At 41.2% G+C, this 23,161-nt stretch overlaps 1 protein-coding gene across 3 annotated transcripts in view; it reads left to right on the forward strand.

Annotated features, from left to right (window-relative positions):
• The window catches only part of whrna (whirlin a), a 154,888-nt gene extending 132,621 nt beyond the window's left edge, over nt 1-22,267 (forward strand). For all 3 annotated transcript variants that reach the window (XM_078794224.1, XM_058064923.2, XM_078794225.1), the window contains 4 exons: nt 2,409-2,976; nt 4,864-5,030; nt 8,116-8,238; nt 20,751-22,267. In XM_078794224.1, the coding sequence (XP_078650350.1) occupies nt 2,409-2,976; nt 4,864-5,030; nt 8,116-8,238; nt 20,751-20,933 (1,041 nt within the window). In that variant the 3' untranslated portion in view covers nt 20,934-22,267. The remainder of the gene's footprint in view (nt 1-2,408; nt 2,977-4,863; nt 5,031-8,115; nt 8,239-20,750) is intronic.
• The last annotated feature ends 894 nt before the right edge of the window (nt 22,268-23,161 follow it).

Raw genomic sequence — 23,161 nt, forward strand, 5'->3', positions numbered from 1 at the left:
ATGGAAGACATGTTTTTTTTCAGTGGTAGGAATGGATAAGGTTAGTGGAGATGTCTGACCTGCCGGCTCCTGTTTGTTTTGTTAGAGCACAACCAACATCTGCACAGGCGCGAGGGAGAGGTGGTCTTTGTGAGGTTGTCTTTTTTCATCACTTTGTTGTTGAAAGGGAAAATGTATGCAAAGGCCAATCACAAAATGCACCACGGCCTTTCCGCCCTTTTCCACTCTGGTAGAGGGATGAAAAACAAGGCTGGAAGAAAGCTTTTCGAAGCCATCATCATCATTACCATCATCATCTGTGGCCACCTGCTCAAATCACATTCTTTGTCATTTGCAAATTGTCCTTTACGTTTATTTTATTGATCACCTTATACATTACAAACCATACATATGTCAGTGTTAAAATGGTCATATTTCTTAAAACTTCAAAACAAATGTAAAAAAAAGATTTTTTAAATGTTGCCTATTTTTATACTTATTTCATAACTAAAGAAATCTTTTGGAAAACAGTATCTTCAGCAAACTTTTTTAGCTCCAAATTCCTTAAATATTCGATCGATCACGATAAACTTTTTCAAAGTCATTTTATCATACAATTATGACCTTTTTGTGAAGTTCTACAAATGTAAAAATTAGGTATTTCATTAACTCCTATCATTTTTTTGGGTGTAATTCACGAATATAAACTAGAACAAGCACACCTCTCTGTTATGATGGTGGAGTCATGGATGCATTCAGGGACACTCAAAACATCACAAAAACGACTTTAGAATTTGTGTGTGTGTGTTCTTATCACTCACTTCATACCTTTGAATTTGGATGTACAAGAATGCTGGACAATACACGGACAACAAGTCAATTTACTTTTAATTACGTGATGTCCTTGAACGCAACCCCTCATTGCCCGCCATTTATTTTTGAATAAAAAGTTTTTTAAAATACAGTAAAAACAGACATATTTCAGACAATAGTTGCTCATTGTGATTAATTAATTTAAAACTATGATTAATCTGATTAAAATTGCCCTAGTAATGATATCAGAACTTTTTCAACATATTTAATTGATTTTAAGTGACAAATTTAAAGGGGACCTATTATGCAAATTTTTTGGCCCTTTGTACTGAGTTGTGGACTCTGATAGAGCAGCTACACACAATAACCAGCACAGAAAGATTTCAAGATCTTCCAGAATCTACATCTATTCAACCTATATTTCTTTGGATTTCATGCTTCCTGCAAAAACGGTCTGTTGTAATTTATTCCACCCACGGCCCACCACCAGGCACACCCACTCTGCTGTAGTTGGTCATACTTCCAAGTCCTCAGGATGATTTCTGGATCGCTGCCGAAATTTATAGGAATTGATACACCGTATAGTAGTTGATAATAAATGGCGATTTATCTTTTTAAAATGTCCGCATACAGCCATATGTGTTGGATTCTGAATCTGATCCGTAAGTAGAGACTGGACAGTCCAAAGTTTCTCAAGAAAAGAGGTTTCTTCAAGATGTCTCTGATGTCTTTAGCATTTTAGCATTAGGTTTTCTACAGCATCGGTAACGTGTAATGACAACATTACACATTTTTTACACTACCAGTATTTAAAAAAAACTCTGGTAGACCCACTGATTGTGGTGGGAAATAGCTATTAGCAACCCTGTTCCCCATATGCACACTCTATAATGCTACACAGACAACTGTGTTTGCTCCATGACTTACACAAAATAAAGACAGTTGGGACACTGATAGATTGTTACTAACGTTGGAAAGGCATTGGGTTTCAGCAAGTTTGTCGTCTCGCTCAGCTGCACACTGGTCCATGTTCACAAAACAGTCAAGTGTGACGAATTAAAATCATTTTCTTTTGCTGGTAGGGAATCAGGAACGTCAACCACTTCTGCCTGATGTTTGATGCATTATAAACAAATGTAGCTTTCCTTTACACTCGAAAAAACACTTCCTGCCGGGAGGCATTGCAAAAACAGAGAAGCAGAGCTTGGGGGCGTGAAGAGAGCGTATCACGCCCATATAAGGAAGCTCGACACTGTGACATCACAGAGAGTCAGTGTTAGAAAAAACTCTCTGAAACCAAGCTTTCAGAGCCATCCCAAACATCTTTAAGGGCTCACTTCCATATGCACAAACCTCATTATCTGAAACTCTGACATCGTTTAACACGACAATACAACGTTTGTAGGTCAGAAAAGTGGATAGGTCCCCTTTAAGAGAAAGAAGCCTTTTTGGATGAAAGGTGAAACATCTTACCTTTTTTGTATTTACTATCAATGTGCCCACCGGCCCATTCATTGTTTTGAAATGGTACACAATGTTGTTTTATAATATGCAAGTTTTTCCTTTCCACACACTTAATGTCATTTCATCATGATAAAATGATCCTCTCACTTCAGGATGACGTACAGTCAACTACAGCTGACTCTCCCCCCTCCTTCAAGCCTCCACCCCCATCAAGGGTACAGAGGCGCACAAGTCGAAGAGACCAGCTCACCAAATGCCCTTCATCCGAATCCACTCAATCAGGCTTGTACTTTACACCTCCCACCCACCCGAACCACAGCAAAAAAACATGTCCGACCCCTTCCTCGCCCTCAGTACATTACAAACAAGATCCTCCTCAGGAACCTTCTCGGGACTATGCAGCCGTCCGAAAGAAAGAACTCTTGGCACCATCCAAGAGGGAACAAAAAGCCCCCGCTCAGTTGTCCACAGTTGCCCCACACACCATCGGCCCCTTTCCCCGCGTCCAGTCCCCCAACAGAACCGCCAACCTATCTGCCGCTTCCCCTTCACCACCACCTCCACCCCCGCTACCCGCACCTCCTCCACCACCCGTTAAGCCCGTTAGCATGTCCAAAGCCTCCTCTCCGGGCTCTAAGCAACAATTTGTTACAGTGGAGGTTCACAGGCCCAATGCAGAGCCCGACGTCAATGAGGTGCGGCCGCTGCCCCAGGCTCGAGGTGAGGACAGTAGCTTTCATTCATCAAATTAAGTCACTAGTCATTCCAATGTGCAGTTTACAGTGTAAAAAAAAACAAAAACCCTAAACGCATCGAAACAGATTTTAGTCAGTCCTTGATAACTGCTATGAAAAAATAGCCCAATAAGCAGCAGTACCCAATGTTAGGGAAATATTTAAATATTCAAATTACAGTAGGGGAAAAATGATATGACCCCTAGCTGATTTTGTAAGTTACTCCCCAATTTCGTTAGTAACTGATACAGATAAAGAATATCAACACAAAATTCTAAACTATAACATGAAAGGATATATTTGATTCCCAAGCAAAACGTGGCATAGTACTCGGGGAAGAAACTCTTGTTGGCAAGCAGAGAGGCTATATCATTCTTGTAGTTGGTCACCAGAGTTGCGCACATCTCAGGAAATATTTTGGTCTAATGTTCTTTTGACAGATACTTTACAAATCCTGAAGGATTCGAGACTGTTGCTGGGCTTCCTCTTTTAGATTTTCAATGTAATGAAGTTCCGGAGACCATTTTTCTGTTCACATAAATTAGCAGGGGGTTACATAATTATTAATTATTTTCTCCACTATAGGAAGAATATATAGTAGTAGTAGGGGTGACACGAGAGCTCATGAGATAAAATACATAAATTTATCACACAATAAATTAAATAGAACTTCAGAATTTTGCCGGTCTCAATATATATCGCCATGTACATGTCTGTTTACTTCATCTCTCAGCTGCAAACAGACAGGAAGAGGTCGTCCGGTGCTTTGGTTTCAGAACCGTTCTGCAGTTGTTCCATAGAACAACGGCATGACCAGTCAGTTATACAGTCTCTATGCTTCCATTAGGGTTAGGCCACTAATATACATTATCCACATAAACAAGACATCCCTGATCAAATGCACACAAATTAATGTTGTAGCCATTGTTTCTGCAAATAGACAAATGGAGCATTTTTAAATGTATTTAATATATAATCCACACCAAGCAGACAGCAGCTGAGCATACATTTAATTTGCTGCTGGTGTGTGTGTGTTTGAGCGTCAGGCAATAATATCCGGGATTGTTTCACTTGCCTCTCTAGTCACATTGTGCACATCTGTCAACTTGCTTGCTTCCCTTGTTATAAAAGAATATATCAGGGCATCAATCTCTTTGAATATAAAAGGAGACAATCTTACCTCTGCCGCTTTGACCAGTGGGGCCGACATGTAAACAAACTACATCATCGTTAATAATTCCAAAGCTAATCAAGATGTCAAGAAGGAATCATGTGATTACTGAATGTTTACATAGAAAATATAGATTTTTTTAAATCTCTAGTAGAGTGGTACCTCTGTTTTTGTTCGAAATCCGTTCTGAAAGATTCAAGCACAACTGAAACATATGAACACTGAACAATTTCTCCCTTAGGAAATCACGTAAATTCAATGAATTGCCCAATAATATTAATAAAAAATACATTTGACAGATTTTATAATGGCAAAAACCAAATCATAGCAAAACTCGGGCGTTTGAACACAGTACCTAATGTACTTAAATGCGCAATTGTCGAAAATATTATGAGCAAACATATATGAATCTGATCTTGTCAAACCTCAATAAGTTGTTATGGATTGTATAGTTGTATAATTAATTAGTAAAGTACCCTTGCAGAGTATATCTGTTAGTATGTAAGTAGTATGTCAGGTGTCATTTTGACATAGCAAAAACAAAAAAAAGACAGAAAGGTATCAGGATTATGCAAAATAATAGAAAAACCATATAGAATTTGGTGAGGATCTGGTTACAGGTGCCAATACAGAACATCAGTATATTTCCAGAGAGCAATTGACAGTACTGATATCACGTGTGCCTGCCCCCTTCCCCCTTAGGTGGTGCCCTGTCTCAGCTGTCAGACAGTGGCCAGACTCTCAGTGAGGACAGCGGCGTGGACATAGCTGAGTCAGGACATGTCAGCAAAGACAACAGCTCCCATTCCTCATGCACACGCCACCTTCCAGATGCCCAGGGGAGTGGGGGGGGTAACCCCGCCAAACCGGTGAGGGTACATTTCCAAACAGCTGTGGACCCAACATGGATAAAGTAGCTGATTGATCATGAAACCAAAATGTTAGTCATGAATTTGGTCTGCTGCTCGACCTTTATCTTTGTGAGGACCAACTGAGAATTGTAATGACCAATTTATGCAACAAATCACAGTTCCTCCCTGAGCAAGATGGTGATGAGCGCTGTGGGCGACTGTCGCTCTCACACGAATACTATTTTAAGAACACTTTCATGCTCACCCTTTTGAATAGGCCTTAGTCGAACAAGATTGTTGTGTTGTGCAAAATAACTGTGTCCAAGGTCTTAAAACAATTTACAGTGGATCCCCACACATGCACAGATTTCTGGTCAAACAGAAGTATTTTATACTTTTTGCAGAAAACACACTTATCCATCACCATTTTCTGATGGAAAAAAGGAAAGGAGACGAATGAAGATTAGTCGCAGCAAGACAGAGTATATGTGTGTGGATGAGAGGGACTCAAGTGGAAGAGTGAGGTTACAGGGAGAAGAGATACAGATGGTGGAGAATTTTAACGTAGCTGGGGTCAACAGTCCAGAACAATGGAGATTGTGAAAAGTCGGTGAAGAAGCATGTGCGGGCAGGATGGAACGGGCGGACAAAAGTGTCAGGTGTGATGTGCGATAGAAGAGTTTAGGCTAAAATGAAAGGAAAGGTATACAAAACTGTGGTGAGACCAGCCATGTTGTTTTGGATGCTGAGGTTGTCATTGGGAGTGACCAGGATGGATAGGATCAGGAAGGAGTACATCAGAGGAACATTACATGTTAGAGGCCTTGGAGATAAAGTCAGAGAGGCCAGACTGAGATGGTTCGGACATGTCCAGAGGAGAGATAGTGAATATATTGGTAGAAGGATGTTGCTTTTAGAGCTGCCAGGTAGGAGGCGCAGAGGAAGACCAAAGAGGAGGTTTATGGATGTAGTGAAGGAGGACATGAGGGAAGTTGGTGTGAGAGAGACAGATGCAGAAGACAGGGTTGGATGGAGGAGATGTTGATGGATCCCATACGTCTTTGCTGGGATCTATTGTATTGTAACAATATAACAACAACAATACTGTAATAATGATATGAACAATATAACAACCCCCCCTACAAACACACATAATATTATTGGTATTTGGATGGATCCACCCACCCCCTATCTTGTGACTGTTGGTCCTCACAAAGGCGGATGCACAAATGCAGACACAACAGTTAATCAACTGGTAAACACTGATCTATTTTGAAACTCACCTTCTCACGCATACTGCTTTTTCCATCTTTTTGTGCATTTTGTCAGTTGTGTTATGCATCCACTTCATCCTTCACCACATGGCACACTCAATAGTTCAGATGGTCTGAGTGGGAGAGTGTTGATTAGAGAGAGATGTGAAGCGTGAGAAACTTTTTTTTTCAGACGGAAAAATGAAAGCTTAAAGGACTTCCTTTAATTGAAGGCTGTTATAAAAAGAAGGATTATTATGCAAGAGAACGTGAGAGCGTACATGCACTGACCTTATAAGCTTCACCGTGTCGGTACGACATGTTTTTCTTTTGCTTGTAGATGTTGAAATTGTTAGTATTTTTAGGACGCATATCTCTAAGTGATGAGAAAGTGTTGCAAGATAACTATAAAGTAATTTATCAAGAACAGGTGGTCCTTGGTCTACGTACAAGTTTCGTTCTTACGACGCAAGTTTTAAGTCCCCAAACTGCTGTGGCGTTCTTTTGCGCATGGAGAATGTACGTAGTTGTGGTGACGGTAAACGTGTTAGATTACTGTGAACCGACCTTGCGTTGCGTGCAGGCTTTGAAGATTTACTTGCGAGCTGTACATTGTGCGCACCAATGACGTAAGATCCATACCAGAAAATGATTGGTTTTGTAAATGCGTGAGACCTACATCACTTCCGTCGCTCTTTTTTTTCAACAGAGCTTCTGCAAAGTTTTTCAGCAAAAAGGCCAATTTGGACATTCATTCATTCATTCATTTTCTACCGCTTTTTCTCACAAGGGTCGCTGGGGTTGCTGGAGCCTATCCCAGCTGTCTTGGGGCGAGAGGCGGGGTACACCCTGGACTGGTCGCCAGCCAATCACAGAGCACATATAGACAAACAACCATTCACACTCACATTCATACCTATGGACAATTTGGAGTCGCTAATTAACCTAGCATGCAAACTCCACACAGAGATGGCGTAGGGTGGAATTTAACTCGGGTCGGATGAAATCAAAATTTCATCCATGACTGTTGTTGTCCCCCCGCCTCTCTCCCTGGACTGGTTGCCAGCCCATCACAGGGCACATATAGACAAACAACCATTCACACTCACATTCATACCTATGGACAATTTGGAGTGGCCAATTAACCTAGCATGTTTTTGGAATGTGGCAGGAAAACGCAGTACCCGGAGAAAACCCACGCATGCACGGGGAGAACATGCAAACTCCACACAGAGATGGGCAAGGGTGGAATTGAACCCTCGTCTCCTAGCTGTGTGGTCTGCGCACTAACCACTCGACCACCGTGCCGCCCCAATATTGGACATCCCTAATTATAACACCACAACGCTGCTTAGTTGTCGATGGAAAGGAGCAGATGCTTTCACGTTGTAATCTTTATTCTTCATGATTGTTTGAGGGTTTGAACATCGAAGTGGCTTGGACCGGGTACGCAGCCAATTATGATCGATGTTTCTCCCTTTTTGAGTTTATAATACTTTATGGTGTCTAATTTCACTTCACTTTTTACTTTCACTTTCCTCTTTTCTGACACATTGACATCAGAATAGTCTGCCTCCAACATGGAAGACATCATGAAGGGAAGAAAGTGAAATAAAAGAAGAAAAGTGACATTTTCTTACACCTACTTTTTCTTTTGGTGCGCTATTAGTTATTTATGGGAGTGCGTCGTAACCACGAAACATGGCAACACGAGGACCGCCTGTGTGTGAGGTAGAAGCTTGTAGAACAGCAGTTCTGTCTTTTGTTCTTGGTTTTATAAAAAGGACAACTAAAGGAGGACAGTGATGATGTAACCAAATGTAATGAACATTCTGTTCCCCTGACTTTAGCCAGGGCTGTTGGAGCCCACCTCCACACTTGTAAGGGTGGCAAAGAGTGCAAGTACCCTGGGTATCGCCATTGAAGGAGGAGCCAACACTCGGCAGCCATTGCCACGGATTGTCACAATACAGGTGAGCTGGGGAATGCAATGGGTTACGTTAGTGATTCCCAACAACTGTGCTCCGGCACATTAGTATGCCATGGGAAATTGTCCAAAAATACATTCATAAATTATTTTGTTTTGTGGTTGAGTACGGCCTATTATTAGTCAAACTATATATGCCTAAGCAAATGTTAGCTTTTGCATAAATTTGACATCTTCAAGCATAACAATGAAATAAAATCAAAGTATAAGGCGTTCAGAAGACACAAATATGTTGTGATGATGTGTGGTATTCTGCACAGATCTCTAGTTTCCAGTAATATCACTATAATGTTTACTGAGATACACAAGCAGTTGCTGCTAGCTTAGCAAGCTACTGAGCTAACTAGTTAGCCTCTCCAATTTACTTAATCTAAACTTAAAAACGTGTTTCAAACAGAGTAGGGGAGAAGGACAAATTAAGAAGCCAAAAATGTACCACTTCCACACAGAATGGGAGAACTTTTTTTCACTCTTATCAGGTTGGCCATTCCATGGCTGACTCCATGTGTGAAAGTAATGTAATGTAATAAGAACATGTTTCAAACAGAGTAGGGGAGAAGGACAAATTAAGAAGCCAAAAATGTACCACTTCCACACAGAATGGGAGAACTTTTTTTCACTCTTATCAGGTTGGCCATTCCATGGCTGACTCCATGTGTGAAAGTAATGTAATGTAATAAGAACATGTTTCAAACAGATTGGGGCAGAAGGACAAATTAAGAAGCCAAAAACATACCACTTCCACACAGAATGGGAGGATAACTTTTTTTTACTCTTATCAGGTTGGCCATTCCATGACTGACTCCATGTGTGAAAGTAATGTAATGTAATAAGAACATGTTTCAAACAGAGTAGGGAGAAGGACAAATTAAGAAGCCAAAAACATACAACTTCCACACAGAATGGGAGGATAACTTTTTTTTTTACTCTTATCAGGTTGGCCATTCCATGGCTGACTCTATGTGTGAAAGTAATGTAATGTAATAAGAACATGTTTCAAACAGATTGGGGGAGAATGACAAATAAAGAAGCCAAAAACATACCACTTCCACACAGAATGGGAGAACTTTTTTTCACTCTTATCAGGTTGGCCATTCCATGGCTGAGTCCATGTGTGAAAGTAATGTAATGTAATAAGAACATGTTTCAAACAGATTGGGGGAGAAGGACAAATAAAGAAGCCAAGAACATACCACTTCCACACAGAATGGGAGAACTTTTTTTTCACTCTTATCAGGTTGGCCATTCCATGGCTGACTCCATGTGTGAAAGTAATGTAATGTAATAAGAACATGTTTCAAACAGATTGGGGCAGAAGGACAAATTAAGAAGCCAAAAACATACCACTTCCACACAGAATGGGAGGATAACTTTTTTTTTTACTCTTATCAGGTTGGCCATTCCATGGCTGACTCCATGTGTGAAAGTAATGTAATGTAATAAGAACATGTTTCAAACAGAGTAGGGAGAAGGACAAATTAAGAAGCCAAAAACATACCACTTCCACACAGAATGGGAGGATAACTTTTTTTTACTCTTATCAGGTTGGCCATTCCATGACTGACTCCATGTGTGAAAGTAATGTAATGTAATAAGAACATGTTTCAAACAGAGTAGAGAGAAGGACAAATTAAGAAGCCAAAAACATACCACTTCCACACAGAATGGGAGGATAACTTTTTTTTTTTACTCTTATCAGGTTGGCCATTCCATGGCTGACTCCATGTGTGAAAGTAATGTAATGTAATAAGAACATGTTTCAAACTGATTGGGGGAGAAGGACAAATTAAGAAGCCAAAAAACATACCACTTCCACACAGAATGGGAGGATAACTTTTTTTTTACTTTATCATGTCAGCCATGCCATGTGTGAAAGTAATGTAATCCAATGCCACTACTCGTGCATACTGACCAGAATAATACTTACTTGTCTTTTCATATAGACTGACTAATATCAGGCCATAGTCAACCATCATTTATTAATGAATACATTATTGAAAAAATTAGAGCATGAGGGAGCGATGTTTGAACCGCAAAGTAGCAAGAGATGACTATTTACTCTTTCGACTCGGGTTGTTATTTATTATTATTATTTATCAGGACTCTGATAATGCAAAAAACATACATATCTAGAAGGTTGTAAACAGGTTATTTATGCTCTAACTCTAAAATACTCCATTTACTACTTAATTCACATCAGGGTCTGGGACTAATTCACAGCAATAAACAAGGGATTAGTGTATGGTAGGCTAGCAACGTATATACAGGCAGAACAATGAAAGGCTCTTGCTCTTGATTGCAGGAGGCTGAATATAGGATGGAAAAGACCGCTTAAAAAAAAACACTTCACAGATCACCTGTTTTGAACACACTGTCCTTGTCAACATGCATTTTGATGAATATTCCTCTCCACGTTGTCAGCATGTTTTCACATTCTTGTCTCTCTGCAACAACGCCACCCGCCCACCTGTCACATTCAAGGTGGGATTTGATGTCCTTCACTCTTTATAGCAATGTTGTCCTCACTGCGCCTTTTTAATGTAAGTTTCACAGATAGGAGATGAGTAGACAAGCGTATATTTGTGTTAGTTGTCTCAAGTCAATTATTTATTGTCATTGTCAGTCAATGTGCATACAATACATGACAATATATATATATAGTGCCAAAGCCACAGTGGCAGTACTGGATCAAAATCTTGTTATTGTTATGTAAAATATTGTATAAGAGCTGCAGCAATGCAAATTCATTTCACAGTTATCACAATGGCGGATTGTGATTATGGAGAGAGCAGGGACTGTTCACTTAAAAGCCTCACCGCCTGTGGATAGAAGCTGAGGGCCTCTTGTCTTGTGGTTCTGGAATGAATGGTCCTGAATCTGGCTTGTGTTTATGCAATGTAGTAGTGACAATAATACTACATGTCCAATTAACCTAACCCATTTTTTGTGGAAATTATCCTTTTAGGTCTAGAAAAAAAACGATAATATACGTTGATGTGTTTTTGACGATGACACTTTTTTAGTGCCAAGAAGAACACAGGATGAGATGGTTCACCAGGGGTGTCAAACTCAATCCATCAATCAATTTAGGTTGTGGCCCAAACTGGACATTTTATTACACATTTTTTTGTGTCCGTTCATTCCTGCTTGAAATTTCCGCGTTCCGATAGTCGGCGGGTATACGGCTATGGTTATTTTGGCGTAGTTGTTCATTGATCAACCACCTCTGCACCATTCTCTCAACATCTGGCAAAAGCTACAGTTGTTTATGTCTGTGGAATGGGGAATTTACATATTCCCCAGCATGCTTTGCTGTACTTAAAATGATAACTTTTGACTGCCTTTTTAAGGTTATTTTGTCCAGACAGGATGTAAGTGCTGTCACTTTTAGTCATGTACAGTTAAATTATTTGGACTTTTGGTCTGAATCTGGCACCCTTGTTAAAAATCATAGCGAATATTGTGAATATTGCTTATCAAATCAAAATGACAGAGTAGCTCACTTCCAAATGACACACCTCTTCTAAAACTTTGGCATCATTTAACACGATATAACATTCTAATAACTGCATTTGTAGGTCAGAAAAGTGGGAAAAGGCATAATAGGTGCCCTTTAATACAAGTGTGAATGCACCCAACGTGTGACGGGGAAAGCCATGCATTAGCAATAGGCTCATGACTAGCATTAGCATTTTGTTACCTCAGAGAAGCAGGGAGTTCCAGTCGAAGATCAAAGCAGTCCACAACTTATTCATTGCTGTACTTCAGCCTCCTACCGGAGGTGCTGATTGAAATCAAAAGGAGAACTGATTGCAACAGGATGGATGGAAGGATTTCAAATCACCACTTTGGACATGCAAGCAAGTACTGAAAGATACGACTGTGTGTTTTCAGGAAAAGGGGATCTGGTCTTATTTGAACTACTATTTTTGGTCCGTATTTTTAAAGGTGTGTTTTCCCCCGAAGAATACTGGACATTGTAATTCCTGTGTGACTCCTCTTCCCTCACATCTGCAGTACCTATTCAGAAGACATGGGACTTTCCGAGTGAAGGTTTCTGCTGTAGTCATCAAAGCCCACTTAAAGGTGCATTGAGTGCGATTTAGGCGTACTTTGGACTAGCTCCATCCACTCTGTGGCACAGCACGCTCAAACTCAACAATGAAAATGCAGATTTGCATGAGTCAGTCCTGCCAAACCTGACAGTAGTAAATCCCAGTAGCTGCTGCTTTCACGCTATCCCCTTCAAGAAGATTGCTAAGTATGTGCTGCATTTAAAAATTTCAAACTGGCAAAGCATTTGATGTTTTTGAACTTCCATATACGTACGTACTGTATGTGACACAAAATACAGTGGTGTCTCCTTCCTTAATGAAATGTTTCAGATAATCAAACAATTTCAGTGAGTGACAACACAACTGAACACATTTTTAAATTAAATGTTTTATGATTGAGGGAGAAAACAATCCAAACCGACATGGCTTTAGAAAGCCATTTCTAAAGCTTTGGGACTCCATTTGGGACGCCATTATCCACAAATGGAAATGGCAAAAACATGAGAGTGGCCGGCCAACCAAAATTACCCTAAAAGCAGCCAAGACTCATCCAGGGGGTCACAAAAGACCCCACAACAACATCCAAAGAACTGCAGGCCTCACCTGCCTCAGTTCAGGCCAGTGTTCATGACTCCACCATAAGTGGAAAATGGCCTGCAAGGCAGAGTTCCAAGATGGAAACCACTGCTGAACACAAAGAACATTAAGAACATTATCACACCAACAGTAAAATATGGTGGTGGTAGTGTGACGGTCTGGGGCTGTTTTGCTGCTTCAGGACCTCGGAGAATTAAATAAATGATAAATAGAAATGATAAATGAAACCATGAATTCTGCTGCCTACCAACTTGGGTTCTTCAGCAGGACAATGATCCAAAACACACCAGCAAGTCCACCTCTGAATGACTGAAGGAAAAACCAAATGAAGACTTTGGAGTGGCCTAGTCAAAGTCCAGACCTGAATCCTATTGAGATGCTGTGGCATGACCTTAAAAAGGCTTCATGCTGGAAAAGCCTCCAATGTGGCTGAATGACAACATTCCTCCACAGCGCTGGAAGAGACTCATTGCAAGTTATCACAAACGCTTGATTGCAGTTGTTGCTGCTAAGGGTGGCCCAACCAGTTCTTAGGTTTTTGATGATCTGAAACATTTAAGTGTGACTAAAAAAAAGTGTGCAAAAAAAAAAAACACCAGGAAGGTGACACACTTTTCCACGCCACTGTATTTGTATGAAAAGGACACAGTTATTGACAGCCAACAAGTGTTCCGTATTGGACAAAGTTGGACATCCTTAAAAAAGTATCAGACTGTCATTTAACAGAGAAACACGAGCATTGAAACCATCTTGAAGTTAATTTCCAGCAGATGATTGTAGAAGTTTTACAGTGTAACAGCTGTAACTGTTGTGGAGCAGGAGGTTGGGTGGTGCCAGCTGTTGGCCTTTTAGGGCGTCAGTCAGTCAATGTAATTAATCATGATTTAATCTCATTTAGTTATTCATTCATTCATTTTGTACCGCTTATCCTCGCAAGGGTGCTGGAGTCTATCCCAGAGAGGCGTTGTACACCCTGGACTGGTCGCCAGCCAATCACAGGGCACATATAGACAAACAACCATTCACACTCACATTCATACCTATGGACAATTTGGAGTTGCTAATTAACCTAGCATGTTTTTGGATTGTGGGAGGAAACCGGAGAAAACCCACGCATGCACGGGGAGAACATGCAAACTCCACACAGAGATGGCCGAGGGTGGAATCGAACTCGGGTCTCCTTAGCTGTGAGGCCTGCGCGCTAACCACTCGTCCGACATTCAGCCTCATTCAGTTATATAGCAAGAAAAATGAAAAAGTGGTCGGACACCACCTCATTATCGAATAACGCTGCATTTTGTAATAAAATTCTTCAACGCAATCTGTTGTGCAACAAAATTAAACATCTATCTCATAAATGTTTATTTAAATATAAAATATTTATATTCCGCGTGAGTGAGAATTGATTCATTAATAATTGATGACCGATCTCATGCTAATTTAGTAAGTTTTATTTTAACAGCGAGAGACTGAATGTTTAAAAAATGTAGTGAAAAACATTGAATAAAGGTTATAAATGCATTCATATTTGATTTAGTGATGTAGGAATGCCGATCCCGACCCGGTTATGTGCCCAAGACGCCCTAATTAGTCCTGTCCCAACTGTAGGCATGATGATTGGAAAACAGAAGAAATGCAAGCAAACAGTCAATCACCATCACTCTGGAGCTCACCTCGTGGGGTAAGAATGATTCCGAGAAAGGTGATGGATCATCCCAGAGCCCAGAATAGGTTGATGATATCAAGGGATCTGGTAGCACAACCACCAAGAAAGGCATTAGTATCACTTTGCTGTAATGGATTGATATCCTGCAAGGTCAAGACACGTTTTCAGACCCGTCTGGAGTTTACCAATGGACTCCTGGATGATTCAGACGAGGCTCGGGAGAAAGTGAAGTGGTCAGAAGAGAACAAAATGAACCTTTTTGGCATCAACTCAATTCACCTTAACTACTGTCAAGCATGGAGGTGGAAACCTTCTGCTTTGGGGATGCTTCTCTGCTAAGACCATGCGGTCGCCATAGAATCTTGGAAGAGAACCTGAAGACTGAAGATGTGTTGTTGTGGCATTGACTCCAAAACACAAAATCGAGGCAAAAAAGTGTCTGAAAAAGAACGGCATTAAGATCCTGGAGTGAACTAATCCCACTGGAAATCTGTGGATAGAGCTGGAACTACGAGTTGCCAAATGACCTTCAGGATTTGGAGCGTGTCTGTAGAGTGCGCCCTCCAGAGACGTCTACAATCCTGGTGACCAACTCCCAAAAATCAGTCAAGTTTTGCTTGAGAATCAAAAATGTATTCATTCATTCATTTTCTACCGCTTTTTCCTCACGAGGGTTGCGGGGGTGCCGGAGCCTATCCCAACTGTCTTCGGGCGAGAGGCGGGGTACACCCTGGACTGGTGGCCAGCCAATCACAGGGCACATATAGACAAACAACCATTCACACTCACATTCATACCTATGGACAATTTGGAGTCGCCAATTAACCTAGCATGTTTTTGGAATGTGGGAGGAAACCGGAGTACCCGGAGAAAACCCACGCATGCACGGGGAGAACATGCAAACTCCACACAGAGAAGCCCCAGGGTGGAATTGAACTTGGGTCTCCTGTGGCATGTGAGATAACCACTCGATCACTGTGCAGCCAGGATTGGGAATGATGGGGCGGGTGGGCTCTGCGGGGGTTTGGCGATGGGTGTTCCATCTCTGCCACCTGGTCCTCCATACCTCCTCCACCTGGGCCTCTTCTGTCCCAGCCGGGGAGGTCCTGTGTCGGTGGTCAAACCTGGGGTTACCTGGGGCGGGCCGGGTTCCGCTTCCTTGGATGTGCGGGGGGGTGGCGTGGGTGGGCTCCCTTCCGGTTGGCGGGGGCACCCTTGTGCCAGGTGTGTGGCCTAGTGGGGTATGGTCTCCCGCCGGTCTTGGGGGTGTGGCTGTCCTCCGGCCTGTTGGCGCCCTGTCGGTTGGGATTGCTCCTCCATGGACCCTTGCTGGAATGTTTTTGGAATGTGGGAGGAAACCGGAGTACCCGGAGAAAACCCACGCATGCACGGGGAGAACATGCAAACTCCACAAAGAGATGGCCGAGGGTGGAATTGAACCCTGGTGTCCTAGCTGTGAGGTCTGCGGGCTAACCACTCGAACACCGTGCCGCCCCAAAAATGTATTCAATCAAATACAAATGAATTAATAACTTTTATTCAATGTTTTGTACCATCAAAATGATGTACTCTCCACCATCCATACAGAATGTAATCTACATTTTTTTCGAAAGATAAGTGTGTGTGTGTGTGTGTGTGTGTGTGTGTGAGAGAGAGAAAGAACGAGGGTGATCCCCCTTCCGCCATGAGCATGCTTCATGTGCATGAGGTGTGCAGGCATGAATAATGCTGTCAAATCCTAGAAGGAGATTCAAACCTTTTTTCTTTATGTCAGAAGTTGATGTAAATCAGTGCAGTGAACGATTTGTTGCATGCAGAGACTGTGGGCCAATAAAATCATGACGATTTTGCAGCTTCGCTCGATCATATTTTGTTTATATATTAATGAATAAATCATGTTGTTTTGTGGTTAAATATAGCCTATTATGATACAGAAATATGCATATTAAAGCATTTTTTTTGCCATAATTCACCATTTCTAAGCATAAAATGGCTGAATGAATTAAACAACAAATATAAGACATTCAAAAGATGGGTTCAAAGACGCTGTGAATGATGTGTAATATTCAACAAACGTCACTAGGATGTCAGTAATGTTATGTTTAGTGAGACACACAAACACCAGACCTGATCGCCATAACAACAGGCTTTTATTGCAGGTTTGAATGATCTCATAAAAGGCACAATGTTGTGGCTGTAACCTAAGCCAAGCTAAAATTCAACTCAGAACGCCCAACGTCACTTCCTGTCTGTCCTCCACTCAGCTCCTCTAGCTTCAGAGCATGACTCAAATGGTTCGTTTTCTGCTACGTTGGGTAGTATGGGTGTAATATTTGATATCTAGTCTGCTCCTGTTACTACATAAGTTACGTACCTGATGGTGTACGTTAACACTTTTGCTAGCAAGTTTCACAATCAGGCAATCATCTTCCGTTATGTGGGAGTTGAGTGTGCACGCTTGCTCCTACACGCACACGTTAATAACAATCCCTGGTGGGCTGATGTGCCAAAAGAAACCAAGATAAGCTTCCCAAACCAATCGGCCAAGGTCGCGGTGATACTGTTTACGCGGCCATTACTGAACAATTGCCGGCCATTCAGCTTCCATTTCTCTGGATCATAATAGCAGCTATATTGCATATCATCTACCAATCAAGGAAATTAAACACATCATATATAAGAGAAGAGGGAGATAAATTAGTTCATTTCACACTGCACGGCACATGGAGGGAAATCTTCACTAATGGAAATTTCATGGGAATGGGGCCTTTTGCACTTGGAAGTACTAAAATGGCCTCTTCATCATCAAGAAATTTCAAAGACTACGAGCAGAATTGCTGATCTGTCACAATTGCAAATGTGTGTTGGAGCTCATCTTTCTTATCAAGCTTGTATTTCCAAACGGATCATTTTAATGATTTTTATTATCGTGTCCTTGGTTTTGCTTTTGTCGGATATTGTTAGTAACGTTTCTCACCATTGGGATTGTTTACAAAAGTCTCTGTGTTTCACAGTTTCACATGGAAATGTTTTGGTCTCATCCCATTTGATGTGAAATTGATGTGGCCAATCATATCAACAAGACTAAAGTAAACACAAGTTTGACAAGCAGCCATTATCTATTGTCTTAGTGTGATTGATTTTTTTTTTTTTTACCAAGAAACAACCATGTGTTCAATTACAGACAGCTAAATTATTATTCAAAGCAAAACACAGTTTAGGGTAACACTAATTAGGCAAATAAAATGACATGTTCTGTCGAAGATTATGATCTGTCGAAGCATTACTTGGTCATGTTGAAAAGTCAGAAGTCACAATTCATCAGTGTGCTAACTATGTTTATTTTGTGGAAGAGGTTGTCTGTGTAGCATTATAGAGTGTGCATACAGGGAGCATCTTACCTGCATGCATGCAAATTACAAGCCTACAGGGTAAATCAGGGGTCTCCAACCAGTATCTCATGAGCCACCACTAGCTCCTAACCCATTTTTTAAGTAGTTCTCCAAAGGGTTTATTTGTTTATTATCAACTGCTATACCAACAAATTACAAAGTGGGGTTCGGCAGTAGTCAGGAAGTCCTAGGGACCGCTTGGGAGTGTGACCAATGACCACAAATGAGTGGTCGAAATCCAATACAGCTGGAAGAGGAGCAGATTCTGGAGGATCTAGAAAGCTTTCCCCGTGGGTTATTGTGTGTAGCTGCTCTATAGGACTCCACGACAGTTTAGGGTAACACTTTATAATAAGGGAAATAAAATGACATGCTCTGTCGAAGATTATGATCTGTCAAAGCATTACTTGGTCATGTTTAAAAGTCAGAAGTAACAATTCATCAGTGTGCTAACTATGTTTATTTTGTGGAAGAGTGTAGCATTATAGAGTGTGCATACAGGGAGCATCTTACCTGCATGCATGCAAATGACAAGCCTACTGACGTCTGGAGTTGCTAATAGCCTTTTCCACCACAAACAGTGGATATGCTCAATTATTTTTAAGCAGTCCCACATGAACATTTAATTACCAAATTTCCACTTGTGATGTTGTGTCAAGATTCTCTCTTTGGGTTCATACAGGGTAAGTCAGGGGTCTCCAACCAGTATCTCATGAGCCACCACTAGCTCCTAAACAATTTTTAAGTAGTTTTCCAAAGGGTTTATTTGTTTATTATCAACTGCTATACCAACAAATTACAAAGTGGGGTTTGACAGTAGTCAGGAAGTCCTAGGGACCGCTTGGGAGTGTGACCAATGACCACAAAGGAGTGGGCCCGGAGGAGCCCTGTGGGTGGAATAAATTAAAACAGACAGTTGTCGAGATCCAATACAGCTGGAATAGGTGCAGATTCTGGAAGATCTAGAAAGCTTTCCCCGTGGGTTATTGTGTGTAGCTGCTCTATAGGACTCCACGACAGTTTAGGGTAACACTTTATAATAAGGGAAATAAAATGACATGCTCTGTCGAAGATTATGATCTGTCAAAGCATTACTTGGTCATGTTTAAAAGTCAGAAGTAACAATTCATCAGTGTGCTAACTATGTTTATTTTGTGGAAGAGTGTAGCATTATAGAGTGTGCATACAGGGAGCATCTTACCTGCATGCATGCAAATTACAAGCCTACTGATGTCTGGAGTTGCTAATAGCCTTTTCCACCACAAACAGTGGATATGCTCAATTATTTTTAAGCAGTCCCACATGAACATTTAATTACCAAATTTCCACTTGTGATGTTGTGTCAAGATTCTCTCTTTGGGTTCATACAGGGTAAGTCAGGGGTCTCCAACCAGTATCTCATGAGCCACCCTAGCTCCTAACCCATTTTTAAGTAGTTCTCCAAAGGGTTTATCTGTTTATTATCAACTTTTATACCAACAAATTACAAAGTGGGGTTCGGCAGTAGTCAGGAAGTACTAGGGACCGCTTGGGAGTGTGACCAATGACCACAAATGAGTGGGCCCGGAGGAGCCCTGTGGGTGGAATAAATTAAAACAGACAGTTGTCGAAATCCAATACAGCTGGAATAGGTGCAGATTCTGGAAGATCTAGAAAGCTTTCCCCGTGGGTTATTGTGAGTAGCTGCTCTATAGGACTCCACGACAGTTTAGGGTAACACTTTATAATAAGGCAAATAAAATGACATGCTCTGTCGAAGATTATGATCTGTCAAAGCATTACTTGGTCATGTTGAAAAGTCAGAAGTAACAATTCATCAGTGTGCTAACTATGTTTATTTTGTGGAAGAGTGTAGCATTATAGAGTGTGCATACAGGGAGCATCTTACCTGCATGCATGCAAATTACAAGTCTACTGACATCTGGAGTTGCTAATAGCCTTTTCCACCACAAACAGTGGATATACTCAATTATTTTTAAACAGTCCCGCATAAAACATGTAATGACCAAATTTCCACTTGCGATGTTGTGTCAAGATTCCTTGCACTCTCTGTTACCACTCTTTGGGTTCATACAGGTTAAGTCAGGGGTCTCCAACCAGTATCTCATGAGCCACCACTAGCTCCTAACCCATTTTTAAGTAGTTCTCCAAAGGGTTTATTTGTTTATTATCAACTCCTATACCAACAAATTACAAAGTGGGGTTCGGCAGTAGTCAGGAAGTCCTCGGGACCGCTTGGGAGTGTGACCAATGACCATGGAGGCCCGTGGGTGGAATAAATTAAAACAGACAGTTGTCGAAATCCAATACAACTGGAATAGGTGCAGATTCTGGAAGATCTAGAAAGCTTTCTCTGTGGGTTATTGTGTGTAACTGCTCTATAGGACTCTATAGGAAAATGAGCATAATAGATCCCCTTGAAAGTTTTCATATAAGGATACAAATGTATTTACTGAGTCTGGAGAAAGTCTAGAAAAGATATGGAATTGTGAAACATCAAATCCGTAACTTAATCCGGTTCAGGACCATCACCGTGTTCTGATTCAGTATTTCTTCAGCGTTAATTGAATTTCAACAAGAATGAGCAGAGAGCGGCAAATCTTTAAAAAAAAATGAAAGAAATGATGATGCTAAATGCTTCTGTGGCGGTTCAAAATGAATTGTGGTGGGCCGCCACAAGTAAATAAATGTATAGGGACCGTGCTGTATCAGTGACTGTACATGTTGTTCAAGGACAATTAAGTTGTTTTCAAATAATCTCATATTTTCATTGTCTTTTCTCCCCCAGCGAGGTGGTTCCGCTCACAACTGTGGTCAACTAAAAGTGGGTCAGGTGATCCTGGAGGTTAACGGGGTTTCCCTGAGGGGTCGTGAGCACAAGGACGCCGCACGCCTCATCGCTGAGGCCTTCAAGACCAAAGAGAGGGACTACGTGGACTTCCTGGTGACTGAGTTCAATGTAGCACTATAGCTCCGTGGGGGGGAGGAGTGAGATCCCGCAGGAATTCAGGACGGAATGAGGATTTGATTCTTTGAAACGGCACAAATCATTATCACCGGACCTCCGCCTCGAAGATCCCTATTTGGATATGGAGCGCATTCCTTCTGCTATGGACCTGTTCACCATTCTTTTCAACATGTTACCTCCCCGCTGTGAGACCTTATGCACTACAGTAGAAGATAGCAAAGCCTGTATAATCAAACCAATGGATTTGCCTCCATTTCAAATGGACTGATACCACAGACAATTTATTAGTTCTTTGGATTTATATGTGTAATAACAGATGAATATGGATATATATATATATATATATATAATATATATACAGTATACTGTACAAATTAGAAGATCTCTATATAAATGTTGTATGAACAAATACACATACATTATATTTACACATACAGTATATGACCAGAGTATGAATATATGATCAGAGCAGCTCACATGTTTGTTAGTAAAATATACTTTATTGTTTTTTCATTTAATTACCAAATGAATGACCGTGTTTGAGTCCGGACTTCCATTATCTACGCTGCTTATCTTCTACAGGGTCACTGAACGCCACACGGAGGATGCAAGCCAAACGACCTGTAAGGACAACCTGCAAAATCAGTGCAGGTTTGAATTCACAACCTTCTTGTTTATGCCTCATAACATTCAGCCATCTACCGATGACCATGCTTTAACTCGAGCATCATAAGAACGCATTTTTGCTTAAAGGATTTTTAAAATGAAATACTACCGTTTCATACAAAACTGTGTTGATTCCAGCCATGTTTGGTCTAGAGGTAGTCCCACTGAGTAAAAGACAGGAAGCAGAACTGGAGGTAGCAGAGATGAGGATGCTGAGGTTCTCATTGGGAGTGACCAGGATGGATAGGATCAGGAAGGAGTACATCAGAGGGACATTACATGTTAGAGGCCTTGGAGATAAAGTCAGAGAGGCCAGACTGATGGTTCGGACATAGTGAAAATATTGGCAGAAGGAGTGACCAGGATGGATAGGATCAGGAAGGAGTACATCAGAGGGAAATTACATGTTAGAGGCCTTGGAGATGGTTCGGGTGTGTCAGATGTGAAAAAATAATAACATAAAATACATTTTAAAAAAATTCCCATTGAATTATATAGTAATTCCTGTATGATTCAAATTGTTAACATGTTTTAAAGTAAAAATCACACAATTTGCTAATTTGATATGAATGAATGGATTTCCTACACCATGATTTTCGGGTACTCCGGGTACTCCGGTTTCCTCCCACATTCCAAAAACATGCTAGGTTAATTGTCGATAGGTATGAATGTGAGTGTGAATGGTTGTTTGTCTATATGTGCCCTGTTAGTGGCTGGTGACCAGTCCAGGGTGTATTGCCCGAAGACAGCTGGGATAGGCTCCAGCACCCCCCACGACCCTCGTGAAAATAAGCGGTAGACAATGAATGAATGAATGAAATAAGCTTATGGGGAATCCATCGCCGAGGTTTGTCACATGACAACCACTCCAAAATACATTTCAGGTGTCACCGTGGGTTCAATTCATCCAAGAGCAAAGAACAAGAACCATTTCTTGACCATATGTGACAGCATAAACGCATGTTAACGCAGCAGTAGATCTCGAAAGTGCACAATAATATTTGAAAGTGCTTCACTTAGCTGCACCCCCCCGACTGAATAATCATCATTTTATTGCGTCGTTTCAAAGAACTAATTAAACGCTCCCCGGAGAGCACGATGAAGCCATGCCCAGTGTGACAACAACACTCAGGACGCAGAGGAAGAAGACTTTTAGAGGACACAGCCAAAGGTTTTCTTCTCTCACACTTTCTATCCATTTGTAGTGAAAAGGCAATTAGGAGATACGATATCAGGTAGAGTGAGGGAGGGCGATTGGGTGAGAATGGGGGCAAGATTGCAAATGTAAAGTGTAAACAAGATGTGGTTGTTGATGAGTGTAGTTAGACAAGCACGTCCTTGCTGAGCGGAGCCAGTATAACCTCTCAAAATGCTGGGAAAATTCCTTGAACGCACCATAGTTGCTATGAGAGGCAAAAGTCGGTCCACGTTTCATTCATTCATTTTCTACTGCTTATCCTCACGAGGGTCGCAGGGGTGCTGGAGCCTATCCCAGCGTTGTACACCCTGGACTGGTCGCCAGCCAATCACAGGGCACGTATAGACAAACAACCATTCACACTCAC

The sequence above is a fragment of the Doryrhamphus excisus genome, linkage group LG10 (assembly GCF_037039965.1).
Source record: "Doryrhamphus excisus strain RoL-2023G ecotype Guam linkage group LG10, RoL_Dexc_Guam_v1.1, whole genome shotgun sequence".
Lineage (NCBI taxonomy): Eukaryota > Metazoa > Chordata > Actinopteri > Syngnathiformes > Syngnathidae > Doryrhamphus > Doryrhamphus excisus.